Here is a 26,229-nt window from a genome sequence, read left to right as displayed (position 1 = left end):
GAATTGGAGACATTTCTATCGTAAGTTGACACACTAATTATAGTTTTTGCTTTTAAAAAAGCAAGAAAAAATTATTTTAAGTAATAACTTTAAAAAACTGCCTAATAAACCTAATCATAGATGTTGTTTAATCTAAATGTGGTTTATGAAAATATAAATGCAAAACATATAGAAATAATATTACGATCATTAACTTTCATAATTTTACATACTTCTAATTTAAATTCCTTTTAGAAATATGCAAGTTTATAGAGGCACTTAGTTGCTGCTATGCGCCGGGCGTCATAAAAGCTCACGGCGGCCCTGAATACTACACAATAATTTGGCAGTGATGTTAATGAAGCACAACAATCTTAGCTTGTTTCTGTTAATGTATTCGACCAATGCTAAAAAACTCCATTTTTTAAAAAAAAAAACCTAACATTAACACAACTTTCTTTATTAGGTAATAAAAATTGCAACGTTTCTACATTAAATATTCATACTTAAGTAAGCTTTAGTAGATAAAGAAAAAAATGCTTTATACTGTGGTGCTTGCTGGTTGGTATTATGGAAGGCTACAAAAGTTTTGTTTTTAATCTAGCTGATGACTGTAATAATTTAGCGAAACATTTTGCTAAACATGTTTTAAGCAAGTATGTTTAAAGTACTCCTACGCATAAACAAGTGTTTATACACATAATGTTTGATACAATATTAAAATAGAAAATTATCGTTAAAGCACACTTCTTTGAAGATAGCATAATTACAGTCGTTTTAGCAGCAATTTAAGTTATTTTGGCAGATCATAGATTAGCATTCTAATAGCATCAGCAAGGTCGGTGCTTTAATTTGGTTATATCTTACATCTGCGTTATTTTCTAAACTCATAATTTTTTAGACATATTTAAGACCATAACATAAGCAACCGTAGCGCAGTGGTTACCGGGCTTGCCTCAGAAGGTTGAGATCCGCGGTTCAACTCTCTGGGCAAGTTTTATAACTTCGTTAAGGAAAGAGGCGTGAACTTCCCTTCAAATGCTCTTCCGCGGTGGATAAACAATTTGCCAAAGAGAGAATTGAAATTATATAAAAGGAACATTGATACTACTCGCAAAAAGGTTCTTTGGAATATCTGTATAAGATAATTCGAATAGCAATATACTATAAGATAAATAATGATATAAGATAAATATTGTTAATGGCTATTATAGATTTTTTCACAAATGTTTGATAAAAAATCGTAATTTTGATTTTTAAACACTTTAAAGCATTAGCAGCAGGGCCGGCGCCAGAGTATTTGGCACCCTAGGCGAATCTGACACACTGCGCCCCTACCTCCTCCCCAACTTACTTTCACAAAGGAATGCTTAAGTTATGTTATTACATTTTGTATATACATTCGGAAGAATACATCTATAATCATAAAGAAGCGTATATTCATGTAACTTTATAATATATTGATAAATAATTTCAAAACTTCACTTTTCGCGCTTTTGTTTTTGCAAATGTAGAAACGAGTTCCGTCAAGTTAATGTTTCTGGCAATATCATGTTCACTTGACAGAGTTGCTAATACAGCAAGTCTTTCTTGCTGCATAGACGTTCTCAAAAATGTTTTTATCAGTTTGAGTTTTGAGAAGCTTCACTCACCGCTAGCCACGGAAACTGGAAGTGTCAAGAGGATTCTTTAAGCTATAATAGTATTGGGGACACAATCTGTTAGACTATTTTTTAATATAAAATTTAGCAAATCTAGTGGCAATGTACACCTTGCAACTCGTCTTTGAAATTGAAATTGATTTCAGTTTACTACATAGATCAACTGCATCGATCTGCATCTTTGGAGTCTCCATGTTTGCTAGTTACACTCTGTAAACTGTGAACATCATAGAGAAGACCAAACAACGAACTTATTGTTTGCATAAGAGTAAATCTTTTTTCAACCGATTGTATTGCTGTGTCAAGAATAGCAAAGTAAAAGTTTATTTTGAATTTTTCTTTTGGATTTTGAATAAGTTCGTCATCTCCTTTATACGTAAATTGTTTATTCTTTCTTCTGATACGAGTTGATTCGGGTTCAAAAAGTGCAGGTATCTCTAAACTGACTGCAATTTCAACTGCATCTTGAAGTATTTTCTTAAACTCCATTTCATTTCTGCGATTTACAAGAAACTTCTTATTTTTTTAAGATAGTTTATGACGCCATGCATATCTAATTCTTTTGCCTAAAGTTGCTTACTAGTCATATTGATCTCAAACAACACTATAATCTATAATTATTGAAAAGTACTTAGCATCACGAGCAGATGTTAGAATTTTTTGTTTGATTGCATTGGATAAAAGATTAATCAATTCATTTTGTATGTCTTTGCCTAGGTAATATACATGTGTTTCATTGTCTTTAATCTTTTGAAGATGCTCATCCATAAGTGGGTCAAACAAAGCTACAAATTCTATAAATTTCAGAAAGTTTCCGTTATCAGCAGTGTTCAGTTTCTCATGTGTTCCACGAAAAGCAAAATTTTGCATACCAAGAACTCTAAATAAAGCTATCAGCCGTTTCAAGATTTGCTGCCAATACTGTTCTTCTTTTTTAACAAGACGCAAATGTTCGGCATCAACTGTTTTATTGTTTCACAGTCGCAGCTCAAACTCTTTCCATGACTGAAAATTCGCTCGATGTTCACTGCTTTTCTCATGCCCTGACAGAATTGCAGACATATTTTTCCAATCATGTGAACCATCGGAAGAAAGAGATGACGAAGCTGTTGTGCTACTGGTAAACAGTTTGCAGCAGAAGCAATACACAGAGTCATTACTTATAGAGTACTGCAGCTAATGTCTGCGAACTTCATCTCCATTTACAAGCCGGCGGTTGTAATGGTTTTTGAAAATTTTCTTTGCATCTTTAGGAAAGTCAAGCTGATCGACTTGTTTTGGTCCATGTTCTATCAAAAGTTGTCGCATTTCATCATCAAATACGACCCAAGTAGCCAGATTGCTATGGTTAGCATATAGACCAGAGAATTTATAAATTTTATGCACTTTAGATTCTTTGTGTGCTACATGTATTACATTATGTAATTCAAACTCTTCTGATACTGTCATCTCATCGGCTTCCCTGTCTGCTTCAACTTGTTTTTTTAACTCACCTGTGCCATTTTCATTTCTCTGCGGTGAATATAAATACTTTAACAAAGAACCAGCCTGTTTTGTTATAAATCCTTTATTTGCAGCCCGTCGTTTACGATATTACGCACCAGATAATTTTTTTCTTTCTGCCATCGCAAATTGAAATAACAAAGGAAACTGCTAAAAATAATAAAAATGATCACCTCGTGCATTTTTAATATCTTTAAATTAAAGTATTATTTTAACTTCTTTATAAAAGTTTTAAAGATACATTTTAAAACTTTTAAAGCTCCATAAATATAAATAATAACACTCTATTGGTATAAAAACACAAAATAAATCAGTTAATTTGTTACTATACTACTTCGTAATTGCTATCATAGAATATTTAATTTAAATTAGTTTCCTTACTATTTCTGAATAAACACGCCAGCAAAAAAAATTTTCTCTATAAGTTAAACGTGCTAAATGAGTAATGAAAACTTTGCATTGTATTAGTTGCTACAAAATTTCATTCTGCGTAAAAAGTATTAAAAAAAAAAGGAAATCGCGTCAAATGAAACAGAAGTATCAAAGTTGATTCTTTTGTTTTATTTGACGCGATTTAAAAGAGGACTTTTTCAAATCTCCTAAATTTAATTCAAAGAGATTTGAAAAAGATTTTAGCAATGTTTTTAATATATTTATTTTTTATGTAGCTAGTTTTAGTGCCGTCCTAGAAAGCTTGCCGCCCAAGGCGGCCGCCTAGTTTGCCTAGTGGTTAAACCGGCCCTGATTAGCAGTCATTCTTACGTCTTCTATTTTTCCACTAACTCATCCTTGCATCAAACTTAAAATTTCGGGGTTTGTACCCATATATCAAAAAACGCCATCTGGGAAATTGGATGTGCCATTCTGTAAAAAAGAAGAAATATAATTTTTGCGCAAATATGCGCAGAATAATTTTTTTGGTTTTATTTCCTTATAAATATAAGGTTTAATTTCCATATAATCGTGCAATAACATTTGATAATTTCATAAAACTTACAATTTGATATAAAATTACTCACTTCTTGATAGAACTCTTCATGACAGTAAAAAATATTTGTTAAAAGATGAAAGCAATAATAACAAGAAAAAAATATAGCAATCCTTTTTTCAAAATAAATAATTTAGAATGAAGTTTACGACGCGCAACGTTCACAATTACTAAATGAATCAATTATTGTCTACAAATTTGTTCCACTACTTTAAAAACTCGCACATGCTCAGAAGAATTATTTAGCCGCTGCATTAATTTAAAATATAATTTGGTTTTGTTTTAAAACATTGCATCTATCTACTATCAAAACAAAAAACAAAAATAAAATTTGAGATAACTCTAAAAATTAAGTTTTTTCTTCCTAGATAAAAGAAAACAGGCTGCTATGCTGTAAGAACGGCAGAAAATTTGGGCATTTAGGAGTAGCTTCAAGAGTTGCACTTCAAGAGCAGCACTTCAAGAGCAGCTCGACACTAAAATTTTGTCAAAATACTCCACCTAATACTATTAATAAGGTTTCAAGCGAAACGTTCTAATTCTATATTTTGATTTCATTATATCAAACCTCCAATTATTGTTTAGAGAACATCTTATCAAACTGTAAAACTTATTCTCGTATGTGAAAATGTATTTCAAGCTCGAATATGTAGCATAGATAAAGGTTTGAGACTTAAAACTGTTGTTGAAATGTATATCAATAATTTATCTTATCTGCATGCATCTATATCCTAACCCAAAAAGTTTACAAGCTTCATTGCTGAAGTGCAATAAGCAAGGTCTTCCAAATGTATTCACTCATTTATGCATTTGATGTATTTTTTAGTACCATTTTGTGAATATGATCATTTGGCAACTGCGTTCTGCAGATTTTCAAATTATATTAGAGCACCCATGAAGATTGAGCGGATAGGAGCACTTACATTAATGCTAGGGTATCGTGATTATGTAGAAATACTAGACAAATCAAAAATCACAAAACCGTTTTTCTAACTATATCCAAGATAAATAGAGCAGCAATCTTTAATCATATAACATTGATTTATTGTACAATATTTTATTTTAACTTGATTTTGTTTTTTAAATGATATATCATTAAATTATAAAATTATATCAATCTCACAATTTTGAACTTTTAAATGCAATTTATATGCCATTTAGGCACATTAGAAATAGTGCTTTCAAAAATCTCTGGCTTTATTAGATTATAATTTTATAGAACTCAAAAAAAAGTTACTGTTGTCAAAATTAATGTTACAAATTTAGTCTAGTAGGAAATTTTTTATTTAAAATTATATTAATCATTAAACCATTATAATCATATGTATCTGGTCATCATCTGGCATGTCATCATGATTTTTACAATTGCTAACTTACTGCTTTTAGTAAAAAAAGATCATTATCCAGTGGGTACGGGATCTAAAAATCACGTTTTTAGAACTTTAAAAGTCATTCAAAAGACATTTAAAAAAAGTCTATTTTTTTTTACGTCCGTGCCAACTGGGTAACTTCTTTTTAAAGATGTTTAAGTTTTAGGCCTGTTATTAAAATATAAACTTGCAACTTGATCCATAAGTTCATTTAATGTGCCAATAAACCAAATAAATTATCTTTTGATGATGCTCTGTGAGCATGATGTAATCAATTAAAGAAATTGTTTTAATAATTTCTTAATTTTCAAGATAAGTTCTTCTCAATATGCAAATTTTGAGAAGAACTTATCTTGAATTCGTATAATTGCTTATAAAATATAGTCAAGACTTTGACAATATTTTATAAGCAATTAAGCGAATAAATGTGTTTTTTCATAATAGTTGTTTAATTTCCGAAGGACTTAAAAAATTCTTTGGCAAATTTTATTATCTTCGGCTATTTTTTAAAACCATTTTCTGGACATATTAAGTCTTTGAGCAGACGTAGCGCAGTGCTAGCGCCCATACTTCAGAAACAAAGGATCCGCAGTTCAAACCCCACCTCTGGGCAAGTTTTGCGATATTGGTAAGGAAGGAGGCGCGATCTTCCAATTAAATGCTCATACGTGGTGCTTTGTGATAAGACTATAAGGACTTCTTGTGGCACCTAAATAAAATAAAAATAAAAAAATAAAAAGTAGTTGTACGTTATTTTTTCGTCTCCACAATTTTTTCTACAAGTTTTTCTGCGTTAAGCTCTTGAAGTAGAACCAGAGGCTCAATTTTTTAAAACAACATTTTTTTAAATGTGCAGTTCTAAGCATTAGAATTACAGACTTTCAGCGTAGTATGACAATGTAAAACATAAATGAGACACTGTGGCACATAATGAACACAAGTTAATAATAAAAATTGTCAAACAAATTAAATTAAATGTAAAAATACAAAAATGTGCAACGTTTATTTAAAACATTATTAATTGGAATGAAAAAAATAAAATTTACGAGAAATTTACTTATAATACTAAAAGACTGTCTCTATTTACAAAATGGGTATTGTCATCAACTGCAACAGTTAACATTGAATTTTAAAACCTCTACGTTCAAGATTTTGTTGGTTTGTACATCCTATTATTCAAGAATAGTAATTTGTCCTCAACTTTAGAAATAACAAAGTGAGACCCATCCCCGTTTTTTGCAGGACGCATAAAAGTTCCAAGACATTCTTTTAAGCGCAAATCTTGATCAACTCGAAAACAGAGCCAACGACACCAAAAAAAGGGGGTTGGGACAGGGCCCCCAACTTTATATTTCAAGGATCTTTTTTTTTTTCTAAGAAATTTCTAGGTATAGAGGACTTTTTTTTAGAAATTGATAATTGTACCCAAGCTTTAAAATTTAGTATGTAAAAACTTTCTACCAGAAAGTTTTGCTAATTTTAAATAATTTCATAAAACATTTTTGAGACGAAGTTTAATGGATGCGCACTCCACTGCATTACGCGTCGCGAAGCGAAAATTTTACTTACTTTTCTGAAAAAAAATTTCAATTTTAATATTTCAAATATTTTTTAACCAAAACAAGTTATCATTAGTTAATAAAAAAATATTTATTTCAAATTTTATTAATTTATCTTTTTCAGTGCGGAATTTTTAGGGGTAAAAAAACCCGGGTTTTCACTATATCTTTAATTACATACGATAATTTCCAAATTTCCTAAATTTTTTTGCATTTAATCAAATAAATAATACAAATTGTAAATTAAAAATCAAGAAAAGAAAAAAAAGAAGTGTGTTTGTAAAGATTGATTTATTAGACCATGTTACTACAAAGGTAGCCAGTTTTCTAATTATTATAAATTTTCTACGATAAATAGACTTTTTAGAAGTGAAATAATATTTTAGCTACCTCTGTAATAACATGGTATAATATAAATTCATTGTCGTGGGTTTTATTAAATACCGGTTAGTTAATAAGTATAAAATACAATATAAACAGGTATGCAAAGATTTATATATCTCCCTATATATATATATATATATATATATATATATATATATATATATATATATATATATATATATATATATATATATAAAATAAATAAATATATATATATATATATATATATAAAATAAATAAATAAATATATATATATATATATATATATATATATATATATATATATATATATATATATATATATATATATATATATATATATATATATATCCTTAGTATTCAATGGAAATGCACAAAGTCCAAAAACATCATTTTGAGATTATCATCAAATAAGTTTTTTCATAGTAGTTAAAAAAATAAGTTTTTGTATAATAGCTGAAATAAAAAATCTTAATAACTCATTAATAACTGTATTATATATTATATATATAATATTTTGCATGTATTATATATCGGAAGAATAGGTTTTTAAAATTGGTATCATGTTTAGGATAGCAATGTTAATTTATACAATTTTACACGAAACTATTGGGGTGAAAAAAAAACATTAAACAGACTGAAAAGTACTAATTAAGGTGGTATTAAGATAGTATCATCCTATCAGGTTCTTTGTCTGAGAGTGCAATTGAAGCTTGTAACAAAGAAAGCAAAACTGCTTGAGTTAGTCATGCACCTCTAACTTTTTTAGCAGAAAACACTAGGATACAGTTAATGATTTGTTTTTGACTTTTGATATGAACATCTATTGAGTGTTTATTTGAATGTTATGCTATTGTTAGTAGTTTAGACTATTTTTGGTAATTTTTTATTTGGTAAAAAAATAACAATAAAGTTTATAATAGCAATTCAAAGTTTTGTTGTTTTTTGTTTTTAAAAAGTATTTAAGAAATAATTTAATAAATTTTAACTAGTAATTAACTAATCTAGAAAGATCTATATCATGAACTTGAATGTTATACCGATAAGCTGTTCTGCGTTGAACTTTTTATTTTCATTGCCACAAGTTATTAAAAACTTCTATCAGAACGTTGACAAACTTTGTAAGAAAATAAAGAACAAAAAATCAGATGATAGCAGATTTGTTTATAATTTTAATAAGTTTATATTTAATGATATTGTTTAAAAATTTCTAAAAAAATATCGGCGCCTAACTGTTTTTTAAATAAAAATATCCGGGCATATGTAATTTTCCGGATTTGTCAGAAGTTAGCCCGGATAAACCGAAAAAAAAAATACAGTAAACTTATTTTATAAAAACCGGATATTTTTCTTTTGAATATAGAGAAATATAAACAAAAATTCGATGCCTTATGAAAAAATGAGCACAATATGTCGAATGCTTCCTTATTTATTAGCCTATTTCCTCATTTTGTATTTGAGCGATGCATAGTGCGCTGGTTGACATATTTATTAATAATAAACAGAAAAAACACTGGGCATACAGCCTCTTGGTTCTCAACTGACGTTTTGTCCGTGCGAAAAAAGTTTTTTTGTACTTACTTTTTGACAGTATTTTCTGCAATATGTTAATTCACAACGAAATCACCGTCGATCAGCTGTTCCTGTTACTTTTTGGACATCAAAAAAAACTTTTCTGATTTTTGTCCCTATTTACATTACTGTACTTATTCACCTCTTTTACGGTAGACCAGTTTGCAGATATGAAGGAAAAAAAAAACTTTCATTAGACTTTTAACATACTAGATATTCTGTAACATACTTGTTTTTATGTCATTAAATTAAAATTGTGTTTAAGAAAAAGTTTATTATTTTTATGCATAATTTTTTTGTAAATAAGGAGGGGATGGGGTAGGAGAAAATAAATTTAATGGGCTCGGATTAAAGTTTTTTGGGGGTCAAATTTTTCTCGTTACGCTAAATACTTTCTTTGTTCAGCTTGATTACCCAAAAGAACACATTATGTGTCTACACAGTGCCGTCTTTATCCACGTTCACCACGGACAAATGACCGCAAAAGGTAAGGCCATTTTAAAATTGATTACATTTATTTTTAAGGACCATTTTATTGTTCAGAACTTTTTTTTATTTTTTAAGAGTTATCTCAAGTTAAAAATATGTCGTAATTATCATTTAATTCCAAAAAACAGCCGGACTTATTTGCATTTTTTGGTTTGAAACAAAGGTGCACTATTTGAAAATTTCGTTCGTGCGTTAAGTTTTAAAATATAAAGCGATTTAAAATATAAATTACAACACGATGTAAACACCTATTGTTGTTTTTGTTTGATCTTTTTATTTTTGCTTTCGGAATGCAAAATTTAGTAGAAATTTTAAATCATTGTTTTACTGTATATTCATTTATGTTATAATGTTATATTTTATGTATAATACTTTGAAAAAACATATCAAATAAGGCGGTTTTATTTTCGAGACTGTTTTAATGATGCTTGTTGGATTTAATCATACTTTTTTCTTCTTCAAAACAATTCACATATTAGGATAGTTAGCGCAGTAATGGTAATAAATATGCAAGATAAATTGATACGTAAGTTTTATAAACATTTGATTTTTATTTAAAAATCTTAATTAGATAAGTTTCTTAATGAAAAATAATCGAGGTTTCTGCTCCATGTTCAATAATTGGACAGACAAGATTGTCGACACTTTCAACTTTACACATTAAAATTCTAAATAAAAATCGCCAGTGAGAGTCTTACTGATCGTTTTGCTAAAACCAAATGTCGTCAAAAGGTGTTTTAAAACTAAACGTTGCTAAACTGATTTTTTATTCTTCGCTTTTGTGCCGGTGATATTTGAGTTTAATCCAAATTACTTAAGTTATTAAGTTTAATTCAGTCATGTTTGCTGATGATACAAATATATTTCTTACTAACAATGATATCAAAAAAAATTATACTTAAATATGAATATTGAACTAAATAAAGTAAATGATTGGTTTAGGGCTAACGAACTCTCACTTAACTCAGAGAAAACAAACTATATATTATTCCATAAAAAACACAAGAAGAAAACCTTCCTCTTAAGTTGCCTGACCTCATCTTAAATGATAACTTAATTAAAAAACAAGCTGGTATTAGGTTCTTAGGAGTTTTTGTTGATGAGAATTTATCCTGGCTTCCTCAAATAAGATATATTCAATCTAAAATCACAAATATAATTGATATGATGTATCAAGTTCGCTCATATATTAATAAACAAAGTCTAAAACTAATATATTTTGGATTAATTCATTGCTTTATCAGTAATGCAAATATATTATGGGCAAGAACTCAACCATCAAAACTTAAAAAAAATTTATAGCTTACAAAAATATGCGTGCAAAACCATTTACTCTATGAATAAGCGTGAACACGCTAAACCTATAATGAATGATATGAAAATGATGGATATTTTTGAAATAACTATCTATCAGTATTTAATTTTTATGTAGTAAAAATCAAATAAAGCTTTAACAATAATCTTTATATAATGCTTCAACAATAATCTCTCTCCTGATAACCTTATAGCAAGTTTGAAATAAATATAAATGAAAACTATTATCTAAGAGCAAATATAAGCAACACATATAAACTGCCTCAAAAACTTAATGAATATACTGAATACAGCATTGCACACCGAGGTCCAAATATATGAAAAGATCTCTTTTCATATATTTGATATATTGTTAAAACTTGTAAAAACTTAAAGGAGAGTGGGGAGAAGTGGGAAGCGGGAGAAGTGGGACACCCCTATAATTTTATTTCGCAACAGCGCCTAATTACTGTTATTTAATGTAAACGTATAGATTTCATGTGCTCTTTTTAGTAGACATCATTTCCCTTCTCTGCGCGCGGTGAAAACCTTTTTTTTTGAAAGTACCCCAAAAAAGTACTTTTCCTGACAGTCTAGTAACTCATGTATGTATTTATTTTTGACTGTTGTTGCACTTTTTTTCTATTTTACAGGGAAATGCACTTATCATCTAACATTTAATAATTAAATTTGTATTTCAGCTTTAACTGTGTGGCTGTAATTTTAGTTTCATTTCGTCTTCCCTACATAGGGGTGAAGAAGGACAAAGAAAAAAGCCGCTGTCCCACTTCTCCTTTACAGTTATGCGTTATTTTATTGCGGAAAATTCTAGAATATTTTAGCTACGATTTTTTATAGTTTTCAAAATAAAAATATTTAGACGCTTTATTGAAATATTTAATTTTAGTTTTAGTTCTTATTCAGTTGATTTAAAACAAAATTTGGAATGAGAGATCTTCATTAAAGATAAATTTGATTTGATTCATCATTATTGTTTAGAGCAAATTTATAATTCTTTTTACATCAATAGTTTGAAAGCATTTGGAAAGCAAAAGGCATGCATAAAAGTTTTTTTAATAATAATAGTCTGATATAAGATATAGTAATAACAGTGACCTTAATACCATAAAAAATAAATATTTTTTATAAAACCTAATTTCTTTTAAACTTCAGGTCATGCCTAGAGTTTATAACAGAAAAAGTGAATCTCCACATGTTTCAGAAGACATTTTGAATGTTGCTGTAGCCGAAGTGGAAAATGGGATAAGCCTTAGAGAAGCAGCATATTCGGCTGGCATTTCTAAGTATGCACTTCATAGGTGTATAAAAAAAAAGTGTCAATACCCAGCTGCTAATCTTCAACCAAATTATTAACATTCTATGATTTTTTCTGTTGCACAAAAAGAAACACTGAGCACTTATCTAAAGTCATGTTCTGATATGTTATATGGCCTTACACCAGTTCAAGTAAGAGCTCTAGCTTTTGAAATGGCTCAAGCAAACAAAATAAAATGTCGCTTGCGTTGGATAGAGCAAAAAAAGGCTGGTCGAGATTGGTTAACAGGATTTTTAAAAATAAACCCAAAACTATCTGTTAGAAAATCAGAGGCAACTTCAATTGCAAGAGCATCGGCATTTAATCGGTATACTATTGATATTTTCTTTAACAAATTACAAGAAGGTATATCAGAGTCTAAAGCAACATCATTTAAAATTTTTAATCTTGATGAGACAGGTGTTACTACTGTGCAAAAAACTCCTCGTGTCATTGCATCAAAGGGATCGAAGCAAGTTGGGCAAATAACATCTAGAGAAAGAGGTGAATTAGTAACAGTGTGTTACATTGTCTCCGCAGCTGGTGTAGCAATACCCCCTGTTATTGTTTTTCCAAGAAAATTATTTAGAAACCCACTAATGAGAGGAGCACCAGAAGGTTCTATTGGATTAGCCAATCAATCTGGATGGATGAATGCTGAAATATTTATAGATGTTTTAAAACATTTTATTAAGTTTGCTCGCCCAACAGCCGATCACAAAGTTTTATTGATTATAGATAATCATGAAAGCCACCTTTCACTACAGTCACTTAAATATGCAAAAGAGAACCATGTTTGTATGATGACTTTGCCACCACATACTTCACATAAGACACAACCTTTAGATAGGTCTGTTTTTGGTCCAATGAAAACATATTTTAATGCAGCTGCCAATAGCTGGATGCTTAGCAATCCAGGGCAAGCCATTACAATTTATGAGAAGGCCAGTCTCATTCGACAAGCATGGGAAAAATCTTCCACACCAACAAATATTATGTCAGGATTTCGCGTGACAGGAATTTGGCCTTATGATAGACATGTATATGGGGATGATATTTTTTTACCATCAGTTGTAACAGGTAGAGATGTGCCTCAAGAACCATGCAGTGAAGGCTTGTGTGAGAAATCGATTACAACTGCTACTCCTTCAGATATCTCAGGTTTGGATGTGCAACATGAAGCAGTTGTTACAGATAGAGATGTGCCTCAAGAACCATGCAACGAAGGTTCATGCAAGAAATATAATACAAGTGCTATTCTTTCAGATATATCAGGTTTGGGTGTGCAACATGAAGCAGTAAAAGAAAACTTAACTGTATTTTCTCCTGAGATTGTACGAGGTTATCCAAAGGTAATTTAAACTAAATATTTTTAGTTTAGGTTTTCTTCAAATTCTATAATTATATAATACTATAATATATATTTTGCAGGCACCTTCTCGTAAGATTTTAAGACGTGGACGTAAAAAGGGAAAGTTTATGGTAGCCACATCAACACCAGAGATTTTAAGAATAAAAAATGAAGTGTTAAACAAACAAAAAGGTAAAAAAATTGTCCTTCTAAAATCCAAAAATGTGAGGAAAAACATTTTACGGAAATCGAACAGTGACCTTGATGTAGATTTCAACAAAATAACAAATGATGTTTCTGCTAATTGTTACTCACTAGAGTTTGAAGAAGAATTGGAAACAGTTTCTTTTAGCGTTATTCAAAATGTGAGTGTCAGTGATTATGTTCTTTGCGAGGTTTGTAGTAAAAACACCATTTCTTATTATGTAGGCATAGTGCAGAAAGAAATAGACTCAAATTTTGATGTTGAGGTCAGCTTCTTGAAATGCCAGAATAAAAAAACTTCTATATTTGTCAAACCTAGAATTAATAACATTCGTAGTGTGAATATTGATGATATAAAAGCAGTCCTGCCTCAACCGCTTGCTGGAACAACACCAAGAACAAAAGCTGAAATCATTTTCCAAGTGAACTTTGGCATCTTAAATGTAAAAAAACTTTTTTATTTTTTTAACAAAGAAATTTTAGTTCTTAAAATGTAATCTTAATTTGATTGAAAAAGGCATTGATAATTTGATTTTTTTCTATTTTTCATCTCTCTAAGGGGGCCACTTCAGTCAAGGAGGCTACGCATTTTTAAATATTTTTTTTTATTGTGGTTACAACCCTTTAACTCGAACACGAACCTTTACGAACAAGGCCCGCTGCGCGAAGAAACTAAGTTGAGCGTGGTACTTCCAGAGACGTCAGGGTGGCCACAGCTCCTCTAAAATCCTCTAATGTCCTTTATTTTCAAAAACCTCCTCTAAAATCCTTTATTATCCTCTAAGAAGTTAAAAATGTGATCAAATCTCCTCTTTATCTCCTCTTTTTTATTTTTTTATTTCTTGATGGTAGTATAATGTTCAAAATTCATGGTCTGCAAAACTGGGTAACATCTGAAATAAGGATTGGGTCGTAAAAAATTATTTTTAGCGAATCCGTGTCATCCAACATAAAAAATGACATTGTTGACCCCTGTCCAAACCCCAGTTATGTGGAAACATGGACGTTAAACCTGTATAAAAAATCCTCTATTTTTATTCAAAATTTTGTAGTTTTGCGAGAAAGTCCTCTAAATTAAATGCAAAATCTCTTCTAAAATCCTCTTTTTCTTATAAAAATTTTATGAGGCCACCCCGGACGTGGTGGGAGTCAAACCTCTCTCTTACAAGCCAAGCGCTCTACCATTACTCCTCTGCCGCGTTTTATTTAAACTAAACTTAACTTTAAAATCAAAGTTTGCTCAAATTAATATTTAACTAGATTTGGAGTTGTTTTTATATAGTCCCACATCTCCCCCAAATGTCCCGCTTCTCCCGCACACTTGTCTCACTTCTCCCACACTTGTCCCACTTTACCCCAATAGCAGGGTTCCTTTTAAACCAAGAAATATATACTTTATTAAAACATTCTGTTAATCTTAGGGGTGGATTCGGTGCCCCAAAAACTGCTTTATTTGTTAAGACTAGTTTGGTTCAGTTCATACATCAAATAAAAAAGATATTGCAATTACCCTGAAAAAAAAAATTCGTGTCCCACTTCTCCCCGCTTTCCCCTAGTAATAAAAATACATGGAAAAAACCCGTAAATAGACATTTTTTCAAAAACGATATTATTATAGATTATGAACGGCAAACATTAATTACGCCTTCTTATGCTGAAACACATAAACTAATAAGCCTTTCAATGAATTGTATTTTATCTTGAAATTTTCTTTTATTGCAAAAACCCGTCAAGTAAAATGACATGGCAGCTTTCTGCAATAAATTTTATATTTTGTGCACAAAATATAAAATTTATTGCATTTTTGGTTTTTACGTTATGTACATGTACATAACTTGATAACCAAAAAGCTCAAATGTATACTATATACAACGTAAGTGATAAAACATGACCTGTGCATATAGGCCGAGCCTATATGCACAGGTAATGTTTTATCACTTACGTTGTCATGTTAATGTTATTTAATAGTTTGCTTTATATTATCTTGTTTGCCTTTAATTATTACTTTGTTTTGTGTTACTCTTTTAACTCATATTTAATTATATTAAACTTTTTTTCTTTTTCTTTAATAAATTCAAACATACGGATATAACTCTTTAAATTTACAGGCATACAACTGCATTTCACAATTATTATTATTATTTTTTTTTTATTTAGTTATTAAGTTATAATTTTTTTAGCTAGTAAAAAAAGCCTTAACTATTATTTGTTTTTGCAATACAATAAAAAGTATTTTAAATTTTTACCCAAGCCGAAATCTTCACAAATTCAAAATTTTTCCGAAAATTAAAAAAAGTGCACTTGACGGGTTTCTGAAATAAACAACTCCATTTCATAATCCGTTTTTTTAAGCCTTGAGCCCAATGTCATATTATAAGATTTCGGGGCCTAAAGCTATTTTAATGAAGGAGCCTTAAACTGACATTTACCACAATAAGTAGGGAGTTTAGGCAATATTTATAGCAAATGTAAATATTTTTTATATTAAATGCATTATATTCCTTAACATATTTCCTTTTCAAAATGGTTTCAACCACCTCTGTAGCTTATTTAGTTCCAAAGATATACGTGTTTTAATATTTTTCAATATCTCAATTCATAGACTTTTTATGAAATATTTTCTTAAAGTATCTCGTTCAATTTTTGGCACCGAAAAAAAAACTTTTTTATCTTTTTTTTTTTTTGCGTAAAAAGTTGCGTAAACTAACTTATAATAAAATTTTATTAGAAAATAAATTGTAAATCTAAATTATTTGAACAATTCATAAGTAGAATTTTTTTTTTTGAGGGGGGGGGGAGGGGTTAACGCAGACGTACCATGAAGTAGTCAAATAACTGTATGAATATGTTTTAAACCTTTTTGACACAAAATAAATTTTCAAATGTTTTAATTTATAATACGTTGAGCGTAACAAAATTTTGATGATAAATATTAATTTAAATTAATTTTATTTTTCTTTAATAAATTATCAATTGAACACCGTGGACCCAGATAAAACACGCCGAAAACGTCAAAATACGTACAAAATAAAAATAAATCTAAAATTTATTTTTACACAAAATAAGAAATTAGTCAAAGACTTGTTAATAATTTCAGTATTGTTATAGATTCAAAAAAAGATTTAACCACTTATAGTCTACTGATTCGACTAATTTATTGTTTTCAGCACCTATCATAATATAAAAAATGTTATATTTATTAATGGGGTTAGGGTTTTTAACTTTTTAAAAATTTTGAAAACAATGAATGAAAAACTCGTTGAATTGTTCTATTTCATTGTGTTTGGCTTTATTTGATTGTGTACTCTCGAGTCCTTAACTCAAGGGGGGGGGGGGGGGGGGGGGCGTTTATTACTTTTGGGAAACTTTGCCACCCACACTTAGCTTATTAAGACCCCCTCCCGTTTATTAATTTTTACTTGTTTTAACAAAAAAATTATATCTAAAAACTAAAAAAAAATCAGTGAAAATCAGCTTTAAAAATCAAAAAATACATACTAGTTACTGATAAGTAATAAAACTTTCAGTGTAAATTCTGACCCTCCCCTCCCCCGGTTCATTAAATCTTGACTAAACCCCCCATCCACTTTTATTACCCCCCCCCCCTCTTCTATTAAGAAATTGAGATTACATAGATTAACAGACACATGGAAATACTTATACGGATTATCTTATCTATCTATTTGTCTTAAACTTTTTAATAGATGTTTTAAATCGTTTTGTCTTTGAAATAAATTATCGCACTATTAATGTACCCAAATTTGACTATATGTTGCAAACTATTTGAACTCAGAAAAAATATTTTAATTATCGAATTTCAATTCAAACTTCAGAGTAGGCTGTGTGTGTGTTGTTAACAAACAATTTTATACATAATTTGCCTTGGCTATTCCGTTCATAAATTAGACAAAATTGTCTAACTTACTTAACGAAGTGCACCAACGAGAAGGTAAGCTATAGGACTTTGCACTCCATCCGTGAGCTGTCATGTTGCCTAAGGTTAGCCCTCCATTTCTGGATTCTTTCCTTTACTTGATAGGCAGTTCATGTAAAAGTAATAGTAAATTAGCCTAAGGTTAGCCCTCCATTTCTGGATTCTTTCCTTTACTTGATAGGCAGTTCATCTAAAAGTAATAGTAAATTAGCCTAAGGTTAGCCCTCCATTTCTGGATTCTTTCCTTTACTTGATAGGCAGTTCATGTAAAATAATAGTAAATTAGCCTAAGGTTAGCCCTCCATTTCTGAATTCTTTCCTTTACTTGATAGGCAGTTAATGTAAAAGTAATAGTATTTTTGCATAAGCTTTTTTTTTTTTTTTAATAATAAAAATGTGCAGTTAAGCTGCAAATAAACAACAACAAATAAACAAAATTGGTACAGATAAACATCAGATTTGATTCATACTATTTGTAAAGATAAAAACCACTGAACTCAAATGCAGTAAAAACAAACTATTGGAACATAACAATAAAAGAAATAAGATTAATATATACTGTAACATAATTCTAAATTTACATTAAATAAAATTACCTCGCAACCCTAGCTACAAAGAATAAGATCACCTTTTTCAAAATCAATCAATAAAGGAAATGACCATACTTCATCAGGTTCGTTATCATACTTAACAAGGTATGTAGTTCTTCTACCGTTTAATTGATCAATTTGAACCACTTGCGCACGTTCCCAAGATACTTTAAGAGCATCTTCTTCTCTAACACGATGTTGTATAGAAAAACCTACAAAATCAGATGGATTGTTAATAAATTTTGATAAGGAGTGCTTTTTTTGTTGCTCTATTAGTTTGTTTAGTCTTGCATCCTGAATTTTTTCCATTAATTCTTTTTTTTTGTTTTCAACAGCTGCATCGCGTATTGTACGAGGCTTTAAATTATTACTTATATTATTACTTAAAGATTGTTTGTTTGGTGTTAAATTTGCTTGAATAACAATAAGAAGATTTTGATATAATTCCTTTGAAGACAAGTTTATTCTTTTGCTTCCTTCTACTTTTGTGTTACAAAAATGTTTTTTGTCACATTCAACACATAAGATTATGCGATAAAAATTAAGTTGAGCAAGGAGTACTTTTGATTTCAATGGCTCTTCTATATTAGAAACTGTTTTCTCTGCTTCCTCTAATGATATCCATGCCCTTACATTTAAATTTATCAAATCATTACAAGCTGCAACCTTTTTATGTTGTAGTTTAATTTCTTCTCGATTTTTTTCTTCTTGCTTTGCTAGAAGGTGCATAGCTTTATCTTTTTTAAGAGCTTCTTTTCTTTCATCATATTTGCTTTTCAATAATGTTACTTTAGTTCTTGAATATTCAAGCAATTGTTTTCTTTCTTCATCTGATTTACTATTAAGCCATTCTAATGTTTGGTTCTGAGACCACATTGTCAAAGCCTGGATAGTTTGAACATTTGCATTGGGTTTTGTGCGAACCATTAAATCCAAAATGGCAAAGTCACTTTCTGATGCTTTATTAGTGACAGGGACATTAGAAGCAGCTTCAGAAACAGAATTAGATGGATTCCAATATTTACCACCTGGTAATTGATCAGCACACTGACGTTCCAAAATAACAAGAATTGAGTGGAAAATAATTTCAAGTGATTGAACAGTTAAAGAATCAAACTCATCATTTTGAGTGCATTCAAACAGCTTGGTGTAAACCACATCTTGATGAAGAAGATTGGTATCCTCAAAAATTTTTCCATTAGCAAACAATAAAGAAGATGCATCGATACAAAGAGATGAAAGTCTAACTTTCAAGCGAAGTAGGTAGGGATTTAAAAATAATATACTATCAAGTGATTCGATAATTCTCCACATTGGACCAGTAAGTAGTTTGTCAATAATACCTAATGTACAGACTTCAGCAATGAATACAAGATTTGTGATATCTTCCTTAATTGCTTTTAATAAATTATTAGAGTTAGGCCAAGCATTAAGAAATTCTGGTATAGAATCCTTATGATAGTATAGGGCAGCTGCATTGTAATACAAAATATTAAATCGATTTCCAATAAATGGAACAAAATAAGATTTATCGTTACGAGAGGAAAGAAAAGAATTAAACCATGATGCAACACCAGCTTCCTCACTACCCCTTGTATGAAATGCCTTACATGTAGTACGAACTAACCGTACAGCACCACATTCTTTACCACTAAAAGCAAAAACAGTTTCATAATCATTTTGAAGCAGAATTTTTTCAAAAGAATTTAAAACTTTATCAGTTTCAGAAGCAAAATTAGCAAGCAAATGAAGTTTACAGAAAAAATTACTCATGTCCTTCATATTGTCTTTGACGTTTGAGGAAAGAAAATCCCAGTTACTAATTGCAATAGGCAAAAGTTTTTCCCTTAATGTTTTTAACTGTGAGTTAAAAAGAAGATTAACCGAAGAAAGATCAGTCATTGTTGATTTTATTGATGTTATTAGTTTAGCAAAATTAATTTCTTTTTCAGTAGCTGAGTTGCTAACAACGTCACAAATGTCATCTACTATATTAGTAAAGTTTTGCAAAACAGTTGCTGCATCTTTGCCAACCACTTCTGACAGACCAAAAGATAAAGTTTTCCCACTAGTTGTAGTAATTTGAAAGTTTTGATAATGCTTATGGTATTTCTGAGTATCATCACCATGCAAAGAATTGCCTATATTAGAGTTTTTATTTATCAAATTATTTTCAAGCATTGCTTCCGCAACTTGAAATTGACCTAAAATTGAAGCTTCCTGCATTAACCTACATTTTACAGCGGCTGATGGCAGTCTAGATATGTTCTTTTTGGCTAGTTTGTTTAAAACTACTTTTATGACTTCGTTGACACTATTCATACTCACGTTCATTAAAAGAAGTTTCATTATTGTTTCTTGAATGTCATCACTGTATCTGCCATCTTCAAATGTTATTACTTCGTCATCATCCAGCAAAGAAACCAATTTTTGAAGTTCTAGATTCTCTTCTTTTAAAATGTTTGTCTTACTATATAACGAAACAACTTCCTTCTCTAAACTTATAACATCTTTCATATTGTTGTCATTAATATAGTTGGTTTTATTTTGCAAAATAACTTTTAAATTACTCACTTTTTTTTGCAGCTTTATTTTTTCGTTTATTAATTCAGAAATGTTTATGTCTGAGTTTTCAAGAATTGAATTAATATCTGTTATTTTATTTTTGAATTGCAATATTATTTTTTTTTCTTCATTTTTTAACGAATTTATTTTATTCTTTTTTATTTCCAGCTGAGTATCACGATATTTTATTTTTTTTATTCAAATTTCTAACATAAAATGATTCTTTTTTTGACTTTAATAGCTCTAATTTGTTTTCGATATTATTAAGCTTTTCTTCTTTTTCACAATAACACTTTTTAATAAAGTTTAATTCAGCTTCTATTAGAGAGTTTTTTGAAATAAGTATTTTTAGATTGTTTGACATATCTTCAAAATCTTTTAGATGTGTAAAATAATCCATTTGTAAATCCATCATAGATTCCATTTTCCTTTTTAAAATTTTGTTTTCTTTTTTAAGCATTTTGTTTTCGCTTATCAGTATTGTTTCTTTAAGAATTTCGGATGCATTCACTATATTATCAGAAAAATTTGCCACAGGTGGAAAAAAGGCTTTACCTAATAACAATGCTAATTTTTTATTTTTTCGTTGTTTCTTTAATTTTCTGATGGTGTCAACTAATCTATTTATCTTTTTGGCTAAAGCTTTCTTGCAGCAGAAAAGTTCAACTTTAAAATCCACACAATATCTACAATATATTGCATCATAAGATGTATCTTTTAAAGCCAAATACCAATCATAAATACTTTCATTTATCATTTTATCTAAATAAATAAAGATTTTCCAGTCATCAATTCGAAAAAATATATAAACATATAAATATATCATTTTAAGTCTTTTACTTATTATATATATATATATATATATATATATATATATATATATATATATATATATATATATATATATATATATATATATATATATATATATATATAAACTTAAAAACTAAGTAAATTGTATAAAAAGAAAATTGTAAGTTACAAATATGACTTACTGATAAACTGCTGTGATTCAATTACCAAATGGTTAGCAAAAACCACATTAACAACACAAAACAAACTCACTTTAGAATACCTTTAGTAAAAATTTATAATAAAATCTCAGCTATATAAAATATTGAATTCAACGTGTGCAAAAATCTTTAGTCAAGTAAAAGAAGAAACGGCAAATTTACCAAAAATATCTAAAGACGGGGGAAATTATAATAATCTTTACTTAGAAAACAAAAAACCCACCCTATAAGACTACAAAAAAAAGAAAAAAAACTTATTCACTTAATAAATAAATAGTTGCAGAATTTGTTTTTACGTGGGGACGAAAGAATTATTTTAACTTACTTGTATTTTAACAAAACTGAAAGATTTAAAACTAAATAACTTTATCAATTCTAAACCAAAACGTCGTCCCCAAACAAATTATTGTAGTACAACCTTTTCTAAAAAAAATAACATCTACATGTACGTATATACTATTTATTTTCATGGGTGGGTTTTTATTCTTCAACACCTACATAAAATCATTTCTGGCGTTTTTTGGACGAAGTTTTTCAAAAATATATTAACGATTTTTTTCCGCGATAAAATGTCACGTGACAAAACTCCCTACAATAAGGAAAAAAGTTGAAAATTTCACCTGAAAAAAATAAGACCACTAAATCTGTGGTACTTTAAAATATAAATTCCTCCCCTCCTCCCTCTCCCTCCCCTTCACCATCTTTTGCTTGAGGCTTTTTTTATTAAATAAGCCGCGAATCCAGCTGGGGCTAAAGACTGTGTCTACAATATTTTTTTTATTTTTGCCATTAACAACTATGCAAGCGTGAATTTATTTAAAATAGTGATTTCTTTCTTCATATTTTCAGCATTCTGTAAAATAAATCTTATCTCGAATACTCATTTGTGGCATTTTTGCTGAACTTTACCTGGCTGCGCATATAATACAGTTTATGCCGACCATAGATCAGCAAAAATACCAAAGTAAGTATTTGAATAGACTTTGGTTTTGATTTTTTTTTTTTTTTTCTGTTTTGTTGTTAATACTATTTATCCAAGAGATTATAATTACTATTTTTTCAAAATTTATTTTTAAAATAATTTTTTTTTTCGTTTTAAGTTAATTTAATGTTTCTTTGTTAAGTTTCTTATAGCAAAAATGTTTTTTAGTTACACTTATTTACCGATGTTACTTTCACTGATCAAATATAAACCTTTAATTACAACAATTACTTTCACAAACACAAGCAAGGTGTCTGAAAGAAGATCGCACTGATCTTTTCTTCAGAACCTTTTACAAGCGTGGGTATATAAACTGCTCGTAGTTAAATAATATTGGTTTAAGCAAAAAAATATTTTTAGCATTTATTATCTATAAATTGAGAAAATTTATATCATAAGACGTTAAAATCAAACCGAATGAGTTAAACCATAACAATTTACGGCCTCATTCGCTAACAAATACTTTATTCCTTTGTTATTGCATTACAAAATTAATTACCGCAAACTGTTTAAAAAGATTATCTCCTATTGAAAGTAATCACTCAATCGTTATAAATCGGTAATTAGCCGAATAAAAAGTTAAAATGTATAAAGTTAAGTTTATATACACGTGAACCTATTTACAGGACTTATTTTGCAATTTGTCTTAATGAATAAATGTAATAATATCCAACTTATTAACTGCAATAGTTAAACTGAAACATATAGACAAAGTTGATTATGATAATATGGCAGATACTGCTGTAAGTGCAGATGAAAGCATTAACGAAGCTATTTCTCCTCTAGACAATAAAGAATTAGTGATATGTGTTACAGGATATGTTTATACAGAACACAATAACAAAGAAAACTCGTCTGTTGAAGAAAAGCACCAAAAAGGAACAGGATTAATGAATTTTATTAGAACTAAATCAACGCGGAAAGTCAAATTTAAAGACGTCAAAGAAAATTCTAGCAATACAAATTCCTCCATTAAAGCACTTCCAACTTATAAAAGTCTAGATTCTTTAAATGACGAGCCACCTAGATACGAGGTGGTAACAGGCAAACCATTGCAGCATGGACATGTTGTTCTGGAACAGGTAAAACATATTATTCATTTTAAAAGGTGTTTGTAAAAAAATGCTTTTAAAGTTTGTCTTAAATCATATTTCAGAAATTATATAACTAAACGCACGCTCACTTGAAGTTTTAAAGGTTGTTAAAATTTTAACTTCGAATTTACTACTCAGTCTATTCTTATACAGGTACACAACTAAAAAGATTTGCAATATTTTTTGCGTTAACAATTATTAACCGTAACACAAGATTTATGTTTGGATTATAAAAATATGCGGGATCCAGCCGGGTTGTTAAAATTTTCAGATTGGAGGGGTATGCATTGATTTATTATGTAACGAAAATAGAGTGCACCTGAAATGTTACCTAAGCATCACGTTGTCAATGAAAATTATTAAATTGGTTGTGATTTAATATTAAATCAAATTAGTTCTTGTTATTTGTTTTTTTTTTTACTGCAATTAAAACTGAATTCATCTTAATTTATAAGTGTTTCATATTTTTTAAATTCATTCAAAATATAAAAAAATATAACATTATTACCTACTACAAATTTTGTTTCCATATAAGTTTTTTCCGTACATATAAAATATACAGTTATAAAAAATTAATTTTTAAAATCAAATTTATTTAAACATAAATAACGCTTTTTATTAAAAAAGACTTCAAAATCATTTAAAAGTAAAATGTATTTTATATATGTTTAGGAAATTAAAAGAATTTTATATGTGTTTAGGAAATTGAAAGACATGAAGAAGATAACGAATCTGAATCTTCTGCAGGTAGTTCTCGTATAAGACATTTATTAAATAGTAATCGATTGATTCGTCTAGTTACATTTGGAATGTTATTTATCGTTATTATTCTTATGTTGATTGGAATCTTAAAAATGAAAAAATAAAGAAAAATATATTTACTTGTCGTAAATGAAGAAAAAATATAGTGAAATAATTTTTTCAAAAATTATAGTGCTTCGAATTTAAGCATAAATAAATGCCTTAAACAAGTATTGCAGATCATAGACGAAACTTGGAAAACTACAATTAGATGCTACATGGTTTGGTTGCTTTGGTAACTACAGTTTCTTATTAAAAACATTCTGATCTACGCATGTTTCTTCAAACCAAAATAAATTTTAAGTATAATTGGTTGACAAAAACGACTAAGTTGTTCAAGGTTTATTAAACATCCATTTTAGGTTGTAAAGAATGATTACATTTTTGTCATTTAGACAAACCGTAAGTTTATAGGCTTGTTTTGAAGGAAAATCCTATTTGGAGATCTAACTTGCTGAGTCAAAAAGAAGCATGTAAAAAACTTATAAAAGTTAAATGTTATAGAAGAAATACAGAAAAGAAATCAAAATTTATATTTTTTGAAATATAAAAAGAAGAAACCAAAACTTAAAAATTTAGATTTCAACTTATCATAAGAAAAACAAGCAAAAAACAAAAAAAAATAATTTTTTGATAAATTTATTATAAACTTATATTTACTATATAATGATAAATTTATTTGTTATCAATTGCACTCCCGCTACATAAAAGAACTATGCTTTTAGAACCACGACGTAGGCTATTAAGTTAAATATTCGAAGAAAAACCTCTTCCTTTTTTTTTAACACCAAAATCAGGTGGTATTAAGTCAAAATCAGATATCATTTCAATATTTATAAACGAGTTATTTTTGGTAGCATTAAGTAGAATGCATTTACCATTAATAGTCATGATAATTTTATGAATTTACTGTAACCAACTGTAAGTAGTTAATTGCCACTAGTCATAGCCGTAGATAAGTGGGACTTGGAGGGACTAAAAATCTTACACTTTTGTTTTTTTGTTTTGCCTCTTATTAAATATATTTATAAACAGTTTAAAAACTTAAAAATTTTTTTTTTTTTTTTAAATGACTATAGAAAAATATTTCGCAACCAACTAATAATAAAAGTAAAAATGCCGGTAATGCTCGCCATTTAAAAAATTTAATTATTGATAATGACAATTGATAACGATATTGATATTTGATACATGGTAATGATAATTGACAATTACAAAGGCATTATGATAATAGACAATTATAGTTGATAATGATAAATTAAAGCATTTAAGATAAAAGTAAAAATGCCGTAAACGCACCGATTACGTCATCGTTTTTATAAATAAATAGAACTCGCGGTCGTATTTATGAGCTCATAAACTCTCGAGAGTCATTTTTTCTTTTAATAAATAGTTTTATTTTTTATCTTGTTTTGTGGTTTATTTTGAGTTGCTTTTATGCTTGAAAAAATCTTTCAAGAATTTAATACTAAAATTTATATATAATTAGATAATTTATATATGAATGGTTGATCGCCAACCCAGCCTATACAAAAAGTTGAAAAATTAGTTTATATTAAAAAATGATTTATATAGTCCAAAAACATCATTTTGAGATAATGAT

The 26,229-nt window shown here is 28.8% G+C and overlaps 3 protein-coding genes across 3 annotated transcripts; 2 read left to right on the top strand and 1 right to left on the bottom strand.

Moving 5' to 3' along the window:
• Nucleotides 1-9,805: 9,805 nt before the first annotated feature.
• On the top strand, nucleotides 9,806-15,168 carry LOC136081026 (uncharacterized). The gene is made up of 2 exons (XM_065798356.1): nucleotides 9,806-13,444; nucleotides 13,524-15,168. The coding sequence occupies exons 1-2, from the start codon at nucleotides 12,158-12,160 to the stop codon at nucleotides 14,142-14,144; spliced, it is 1,908 nt and encodes a 635-aa protein (XP_065654428.1). The 5' UTR covers nucleotides 9,806-12,157; the 3' UTR covers nucleotides 14,145-15,168.
• A 2,894-nt stretch (nucleotides 15,169-18,062) lies between these two features.
• On the bottom strand, nucleotides 18,063-21,983 carry LOC136081830 (uncharacterized). The gene is made up of 2 exons (XM_065800065.1): nucleotides 21,732-21,983; nucleotides 18,063-21,498 (listed from the first exon to the last, which is right to left on the bottom strand). Exon 2 carries the CDS (start codon nucleotides 20,686-20,688, stop codon nucleotides 18,187-18,189), a length of 2,502 nt encoding a protein of 833 aa, XP_065656137.1. The 5' UTR covers nucleotides 20,689-21,498; nucleotides 21,732-21,983; the 3' UTR covers nucleotides 18,063-18,186.
• Nucleotides 21,984-23,268: 1,285 nt separating this feature from the next.
• On the top strand, nucleotides 23,269-25,300 carry LOC136081829 (uncharacterized). Its single transcript, XM_065800064.1, has 2 exons — nucleotides 23,269-23,813; nucleotides 24,527-25,300. The coding sequence occupies exons 1-2, from the start codon at nucleotides 23,460-23,462 to the stop codon at nucleotides 24,689-24,691; spliced, it is 519 nt and encodes a 172-aa protein (XP_065656136.1). The 5' UTR covers nucleotides 23,269-23,459; the 3' UTR covers nucleotides 24,692-25,300.
• Nucleotides 25,301-26,229: the final 929 nt, after the last annotated feature.

Source organism: Hydra vulgaris, chromosome 06 (genome assembly GCF_038396675.1).
Source record: "Hydra vulgaris chromosome 06, alternate assembly HydraT2T_AEP".
NCBI lineage: Eukaryota > Metazoa > Cnidaria > Hydrozoa > Anthoathecata > Hydridae > Hydra > Hydra vulgaris.
Note: the sequence above shows the minus strand (reverse complement) of the source record. Positions and strands in the feature narration are given on the sequence as shown.

Coding starts and splice junctions, on each gene's coding strand:
- LOC136081026 (XM_065798356.1), top strand. CDS start 12,158: ATGATTTTTTCTGTTGCACAAAAAGAAACACTGAGCACTTATCTAAAG. Junction 13,445..13,523: donor TTGTACGAGGTTATCCAAAG/GTAATTTAAACT, acceptor TATATTTTGCAG/GCACCTTCTCGTAAGATTTT.
- LOC136081829 (XM_065800064.1), top strand. CDS start 23,460: ATGGCAGATACTGCTGTAAGTGCAGATGAAAGCATTAACGAAGCTATT. Junction 23,814..24,526: donor GACATGTTGTTCTGGAACAG/GTAAAACATATT, acceptor ATATGTGTTTAG/GAAATTGAAAGACATGAAGA.
- LOC136081830 (XM_065800065.1), bottom strand. CDS start 20,688: ATGAAAGATGTTATAAGTTTAGAGAAGGAAGTTGTTTCGTTATATAGT.